Source organism: Scomber japonicus, chromosome 14 (genome assembly GCF_027409825.1).
Source record: "Scomber japonicus isolate fScoJap1 chromosome 14, fScoJap1.pri, whole genome shotgun sequence".
NCBI classification, from domain to species: domain Eukaryota; kingdom Metazoa; phylum Chordata; class Actinopteri; order Scombriformes; family Scombridae; genus Scomber; species Scomber japonicus.
In genome coordinates this window covers 20,659,137-20,667,494 of record NC_070591.1, presented here as the reverse complement: position 1 = coordinate 20,667,494, position 8,358 = coordinate 20,659,137, and the positions used below count along the sequence as shown (strand labels likewise).

Below are 8,358 nucleotides of genomic sequence, written 5' to 3'. Positions count from 1 at the left end.
GCTCTCTCTCTCTCTGTCTGTCTGTCTGTCTGTCTCTCTCTGTCTGTCTGTCTGTCTGTCTGTCTGTCTCTCTCTCTCTCTCTCTCTCTCTCTCTCTCTCTATCTATCTAAGCAAAAAGGAGAGATATATGGATAAAATGTAGCCTACATTTCAGAATGCAAGAAATGCAGTAGGAGCATCACATTACCATATTTCTACGTGTTTAATCGAGTGATCAGACTTTCTTCTCCACTAAGACTATGGCACAGAGGCTCCACTTTACAGTCAGCTTTTAATGTCTCCTCTATTTACATGGCCGGTTTGTCCCAGCACGAGTTAAGCTGTAAGCACAGCTCAATACTGAAATTATCATCACACACATATGGACTTATCAACAAACATATGGACTTTTTCTGCGGAGACGTCACGGCTGCTGGCTCGAGCCAGAGCTCGAGCCTCCTCGGCGTTGACGTCACCTAGAGCACGTGGTTTTGTTATTGCAGGAAGTGAAGATGGCGGCTCAGTCGTTCCTCTCCGAGTCTTTGCTCGGGTGGTCTATTTTCACCTTTATACTTTTGGTAAGCGCATATAAAGTTGTCTAACAGCATAACCTAGTTGTTGGGAGTTAGGTACGCAGTTTGAGATGTTTTAACAGTCCAATATATATTGGTTGTTGTATAACTGGCCCGACATGGCCGCGGTGTCTTAACGTCAATACTGGCTTTGGATGGGTTTTAGCTTACGTTAGCCATGACACAGTTTGAGGTAGTTGTTTTATAGAAGCGTCCAGTGTTTATTTAATATAATTTTATGTTTCATACGATTAAAAAGAGTTACAGGTAAAACAGTACGTCGAGAGCGCAGTGGCTGTATTCTTGTTTTATTATACAAAGCCTTGAATTGGATACCAGCTTTCCACAAGGGTGCGAAAATGATAGTCCTCTGAATAAATATATTCTACGTCAGGGCTTTTGATAATATGCAATGGCTGCTTTTGACCACATGCAACGCGACACATATAAGCTTTCATTTCCTGTTAGTCATAGCTTGGTCCCATTTAGAGACCTAAGCGGTGTAGAGAAACATGCCTTGAAGTTGGTCAGCAAAGGTAATCTGCTGCCCAGTTTAGCACTCATTATCTCAGCTGTCATTCAGAGTCACATGGCTGAATTAGGAGCCGTCCAGAAGAATGCCTGGATGCCAATAAATTGCTCTGCTTCCCTATCCTCCACTAGCAGCCCTTTTATATTTGATCAACCCCTTCAATGGATCTTATTTGAATGCAAAGCCAGCTACATTACCTGGCAAAACAAGCAGCCAGAGGCTTAAGGCTGCGGGCCTCTAATTGATCCTGTCTGTGAATGGCAGCCCTTGATCTGAAGGGACTAGTTTTAGCAGTGTCCTCACTTCCTGCAGCTTGTGTGCCTGGAATATGACCTTGTCATTTTGGATCCTGTCTTCTTTTTGCATCTCTGTCTAATGGCTCTCCTGCCTTTTACTGACAATCACTCTGTTTTTGTCTTTTTGATGTTAAAAAACAACAGAATTCACAATAATTGATTAAATGACATTTATAGATGTTTTGTTAAAATTATTTTCAAATTGTTGTTATTATTTTGTCATAATGACTAATTAGTTCCTAATGGTGTCAGTAAGCGTATGCTCTCTCACATGTTGAAAGAGGATAAGGTGACGGAGAATTATATAATCAGATCAGTTGTTCCATAGCACCTGCAGCCAGGCTATTCTCAGTGTATAATGCTCTACTTGTTGTGTTAACACTTTGGTTTGAGTATTTGTTTTCTTGCAACCGGAGACACACACTGAAGCTAGAGTTTCTAAGCAATGTATATCATGCATAGGAGGACACGATGTCAAGAACACAGTATCATGCAGCTCAATAAAATATACGCCTGCAATACTTAACATTGTAAAATACTCAACAGTAGAACACAAGGGTTGCTTTATATTTTACAGATGTGTCAAGCCCTGTGGATGTCCATTCATTATTTATTCATTTGTATTTTCAACTGAGATTACATTAAGATGCAAAGTAAAGTGATCCATTGTACTATACCTAGTCTCTCAGATTTATTGCTGATGCTTTTGCCATACATTCAATATATCTCTCCAGGCTAAATGCTGTTTTCTTAAGTCATTCCTTGTTCTTACCATTCCTCATAATGGTGTTATCCTAAATTTGTTTTAATTATATTATTATTGTTCTTTTCCCGTTAAGGTAATCCTCGCTTTCTGTTGGGTCTACATTCGGAAATTTCAAAGTCGTCAGGAGAGTGAAGTCGTTTCAACCATCACAGCAATATGTGCACTGGCCATTGCTTTGATAACCTCAGCACTTCTACCAGTGGATATATTCCTTGTCTCATTCATGAAGTATCCAAATGGTACCTACAAGGTTAGTATCCATTCCGCTAACAGCCGCAGTAAAATCAATTTAAGAAATGCTAATGAGTTTTCCTGAGGCAGCTATTAACTTGTTTGCTTTTTAATTTTCTTAGAATTAGGCAATGTGGACATTGATTCTGTCCAGTCTAAAAGCTCATACATTTTTTTTGCCAGTTTATTGCATTTTTTGTTTTTGAAGATTTAGCAAAGTGTGGTAATGGTATCTTTATTTGAACAGCAGGTAATTTGTTGCTTCATGTGGGTTGTGAGCAGCTTTGATTGCTAAAGGGTATCTCTTTTTTATACCATTTAGTCATGGCTACCTAACATAGGCTGCACACATTAACTCATCAGGAACATAATCCCTCACTTACTTAATCAAACATGATTTCTTGGTAATCTCTTTGTGATTATGTTTTAGAATAAAAAGTGTAATAATCAGCAAAGAGGCATGAAAGCAAGAGGAGGCTTTTATGCTAAAATATGTGAAAAAATAAAGGATCACTAAACAACATTTCCAGGAGCCTCTGATGGGAACAGATCATTTGAGCTTATCTCATAGGAGTGAGAAGCATGACACTGCAGAAACTGACAGAAATGACACAAGCATTTTCCTTTAGGCTGCTACTCTTCAAAAACAATACCTGCTTTTTAATCTTTTTGCAGCTTTCACAGTTTTTCTACTCAATTGGAGAATTCATTCTTAAAGTAATGCAGGGAATGTGAAGCTTATGATAGACAATTTCCCACACCTGTGCTACACATGAATAAAAATAGATTTAGACAAAGGTCTGTCAGCCTTGAGTTATTCCCCCTGTGCCTGTCAGTTTTACGTCATTCTCTATTTATGTCTGAATGAAGTTTGTGAATCTAGGTAAACAAAGCTGCCAGAGCCCTGCTACGTTGGCATGACCTACCTCTATCCAGGGTCCTGGATTCATTAATTAATCTGTGTATTCTTTTTTTTAAATTTCATGCTTCTGTCTTGAATGCTTAATGAGCATGGTAAACAATTAAGTGATAGAATGAATACAATATCCAGGAAACACTTGATGCCCATACCGCTGTGTTGCTATATTTCATATTGATTGTTTTTTTTCATGAATTTTGATCTAATTGGTGCCTTTCATTGATAATTGTACTTGTGCTATTCTCTTTATTGTCAAACTTTAATTGTAATTTTCACCATGGACTTTTTCTTTGTCGACATCCAGGAATGGGCAGCAAACAATGAGACAAGAGCACAAATTGAAGACACAGTGTTGTATGGATATTACAGTAAGTGTCCTCTCTTAATACTTGTCTACCTGGGTAAACATAACAAATCAAATGTGCATGTGTTGACAAAACACTTTACAGACGCTCTTGGGCTTTAATATTTTTTACAGAGTTTAGTTTTGTCATCACTGGCTGTACTGTAAGTGTGCTATGTCGTTCTCCTATTATATCAACTCCATCTCCTCTCTCAGTTGAAGCCAGTTCAATTTTAATAACACCTGGGGCCTGACTCACTCACAAAGTAATCTTAGCGGGTTAGCAGGCAGACTTTGGGATTCACAGTGGCTTTTTGTTCTCACAGTGGTGACTTATTTCTGTGTATCTCTATGGTAACGTAGGCTGCATGTCTTACCTGATGAGCAGGTATCATTAAAGTTATCACATTAAAATATTCAAAAAGCTATGCAATAATCCACTGATTCCAGACAGCCTTGTGTCCTTCTAAAACTGTTGTCATACAATACTATTCACTAAACCTAATACAAATATAAGCATGAAATTCAACAGACTGGGACCATGAATGGGCAGACTATTACACTATTGATATAATAGGTAGTGAAAAGCCATTTTCACAGGTTAATGTTAATAGATAGAGAGACGTGGTTTGATTTCCATGATGATTTAATACTGTATATAAGAGATATTAAACATTTACAGTGTTTCCCAGCCAAATGCCCACTTTGGCCATAAAATGAATGGAATCTGTCAAAAAGCAGGCAGCTTATATTAGTCAAATATAGCTGTCAATAATTAATTAAATTTACTGTTGCATATTAAGTAAGCTGGAATGTTTTTTCGTTGGATTTGTGGTTTGTGCTTTCGATGCAGCCGAATTCCCATCACCATATTATTGGTGAACACAAGGTGAATTGTGATAACCTTTATATGACACATCTGGGTATCATTGATACTTTTAGGCCCACTGTGTCTTAATGATAAACAGTGATGATCATCTTGTCTCATGCTTTGATTATTTATTGTTTACCTTCTACATTTCTCATGGACTCTGCAGTGTTAACATTGTTGGTCATGTATTTTAATAATTAAGATTTTTAGAATGTCTTTCTTAGTTATTAGTTCTTGTGTTTACATGATTCTGTGATTTTAGGGTTTTATAAATGGATAATTTTGTAGTGTCAATATGTGTTTACACTCATGATATATTTTCTTTGCTGTACTTTATTACCTGTGTTGCTGCAATAGCTTGATTTCCATATTGGCCAGTGGTTTCAGTATATAAATATTGCTGCTTTGTATCTATTGATGTTTTATGTGAGCAACTGTTTGATACAAACTCCTCCCTCCTTAATGTGTACACGGTCTGGAGAGTTTATGAAAATCATGTGCTTACAGAGGAAGTTGATGGCCTTGTCGATAAGGCCGGTTTGTCAGGGTTACTATAAGGAGATGTGAAAATGAGTGTGGCAGAAATACCATGACTAATTATGAGTCCAATTTAGAAGATTGGAGCATTTCGATGAGGTCAGTGTTGAGAAGAAAATGTCAGAAGTGATTGCAGGAGTAAAATTTAGGGAGCAGTGTAATTACTGATGAGTATAGCAGGTGGTAAAAGGCCTCCCTGAAGATGTTGCAGACTCATTAGTACAGTACAGTAACAAATGTCAAGCATTTGTATAGAGTCCCCACTGTCTTTGTTGATACACTATGATTGGCAGTAGTTGTGAGTCATGCTAGGTCTTGTTTTCAAACTCCTCAGGTTTGCCTTCTTGGAGCAGCAAAGGCCCGTAGAATGAGCAGAAATGTTTCCAGTATGGTGTTTGATGTAATGGTAAAGATGATTAACTTTAAGAATGGAAACATATTTGTTCCCCATGGAAAAAAATGACAGTTTTAGACAAAAATATTATTGTTCGGATTGAATATTTCACATTAAAATGCAGTTTGGATCTTAAAGGCTTGACAAACATGTTGAATACATGTAGCTAACAGATCCTCCTTACTTTGTTGGACTCAGATCTAGTTGTGTTACAACAAAATGCAATGCTCATAATTATTTGTTTCCCTTTCCACTCATTACAACTATCACATGACTTAAATTATAACATATTACCTGAGCATGTCAACTAGGCATGTGATGATAACCGTGTTCAAGGTATACCGCGATATGAAAAGTCACGATAACCAAAACCGCCACATGTTCTGTCATACTGTCATACTAAGGTATGAGCTGTTTTTTGTCTGGTCAAAGACAGAAAGTGCTGGTCAGAAATCCCTCAGGTGGTGCAGCTGCAGCGTAGAGTATCACGACCCCTCACACCGTCATTACAGTGTATATTCAGGTTAAATTAACATGTGAGCTGTAATCGCAATACCACCATACCGTGAAACCGTGATATTTTTGCTTATGGATATCATACCGTCAGAATCTCATACCGGCCCATGCCTAATGTCAACAGATCAATCAGTTATCATGGACTCATCCTGCCTAACTCTGTTGCTGTAAGACGGGGGGAAGCCCAGCTCATAGATCACTCGTAATGGTATTTGTGCATAGTTACAATTCATGGGAGCAGTATCCAGACTATTTTGTTGATGAATTCCTAACTTAAAGCTAAAGTGGCACTGAAATCTCTCCATGATAGTCATATTAAGGATGACATGAGTTTGTTGTCTTTGACGATCGCAAATTTAGTCATGCCAGAGACACTAGATCACACATTTTCTGCCAGATGCTGGCTTAAAGTGCCTGTCAGCAACACTGTTATGTACCGTCTGTTCAGAAATGCCAAATGCAAGGAAGACAAGCTGTCTCCTTGCCCAGACAGCACAATCAAAGAAACCACTTCCACTTGTATAATGACATCAGAAAATTGGCTTTCACAGACCATGAACACTGCACTTGAATCCGGCATTCAAGGAGCCAAAGTATATTGTCTTCTGGACACACAAATAAGATTTCATACACAAGATTGATTTTCTCTGTTACTATGTACAGTTTGGATTAGACATCTCCTTAAATGGAAATTTTGCTTCTTAGATACTTTAAAGAAAATAAATAATTCAGTAGTCTTAAATGCAGGGCTGTGTCCCATCAGTAATTTAATTCATTTAATGGTAAAACTGCCAGGAAATTGCATTCATGGTGCAACAATTACACTCAACAAATATGTCACACATCAAAGGAAAAGCTTATGTGGTTGATTTTGTAATTTGGAGTCCTTTAGTTCTGTGTATCTGTCTGCTTAGAAGGTTTGAGAGCAACCATCTCACAATCTCTGACTGATTTGAGTGGTTGCTGAATTTGCTATGCGTCATGCAGCATTTCATATCCTAGTGATTGTCCCATGCCCCGTTTATGGTCTTTGGTTTTATATTGTGTGTATTAGGCATTATACATTGAAGAAGGTTCGTAATATTTTGTCTAGCCCGTTAACATATAAGAGGGGCAAAATATTGGGAACACTTTTCAATATAATCCAATCCAGTACACTACAACCTCAGTAATTATCACTTTTTGAAAATGAAAATGTATAAGCTTCATAAAAGTAGAATTCATGGCAGTGCTGTTGTATTAGATTGTATTAGATTGCACAGCTGTTCCTAATAAAGTGCTTGGTGAGTGTAGTTTGTTCATGCCAGTCACAGAAAAAAGGAAATAGTATTTTTTCATATAAATATTCCTATCTAAGCTCAAAAAACTTAGACACACCAAGAGTGAACATTCTACGAGCCGGGAAATGGGTAAGAGAGGCTTTTTGAAAGAGTCTGCTACTCGCCTCGAGCTTGTTATATGTGATCATAGCTCTGGGAGTGTGGTGTAGAGTGATCTGCTTGCAAATTTGTTGTGCTTGTAACTTTTTAGCTGTTGATAAGGTTGAGCGCTCCTAAAACTGCCTAAAATCAGAGCCTTACAGTTTAGATTGATATTATGCTCAGTCTGTCAGAGCAGATTTTTTAGACTAAACCAACAGCACCTTTTAAATATTTCAGATGCATTCCTAGTATAGAGGTACTAAATATTGACCCATCATTTATCATGACATGCTCCTCAGTTCATTTGCCTTTCTGTGACGACACTAGAAGCCGTTTCTGTGCTTTAGTCATTATTTGTAAGGTTTTTACAGACTGAGTACTGATTTGGAACACTTTCTTATGGTTATTTGAATTCAAAAAGCTTTATTGCAGTACTATTTTTGAGACAGTGCTCTACAATTGGTTTGATTGAAAGTCAGTTGGGATTTGTGATGCATCTCTGTGTGACTATCCATCTCTGCAGCGAGTATATATTTGTGAAGACCACAATATAAGAGGACTGTGTATCGAGGCTGAGCAAAGTCATACTTTATTGATGGCTGCAGTATTAGGCTGGATATGAAAATATGATAAATCTAATATTGGCTGCATAGTCCATTTTACTCCAGTCCAGTGTTACTGATAGAACCAGAGACTTATTTCTCTCTTTTTTTTCAGGGGCATCCCTTTTTTATTTGCCAGTAGGTGGAGACCAAGCTCCATGTGTGTAGTATTCACAGCATCCTTACAAATGTAACCTTTAAAGTAGAATTTCCTTTAAGGCTATATTTGACATCACTGTCCATCTGTCGCTTCACAAATGGAATAATTACAGGGTTCACATCAAGATTTCCTATTTCCTCTGCTGGAGAATGTTTTCCTCCAAGGTAGATTGATTTGTATTCAGCGGCGATCACACTTAATAAGCATGTGTTTGTGCA

At 37.7% G+C, this 8,358-nt stretch overlaps 1 protein-coding gene across 1 annotated transcript in view; it reads left to right on the top strand.

The window, feature by feature from the left end:
• The first annotated feature begins 489 nt into the window (after nucleotides 1–489).
• Nucleotides 490–8,358, top strand: part of lmbrd1 (LMBR1 domain containing 1) — a 59,577-nt gene continuing 51,708 nt past the window's right edge. Inside the window, exons 1-3 of the mRNA XM_053333284.1 lie at nucleotides 490–558; nucleotides 2,220–2,396; nucleotides 3,601–3,664. Of these exons, the coding sequence (XP_053189259.1) occupies nucleotides 493–558; nucleotides 2,220–2,396; nucleotides 3,601–3,664 (307 nt within the window). The 5' untranslated portion in view covers nucleotides 490–492. The remainder of the gene's footprint in view (nucleotides 559–2,219; nucleotides 2,397–3,600; nucleotides 3,665–8,358) is intronic.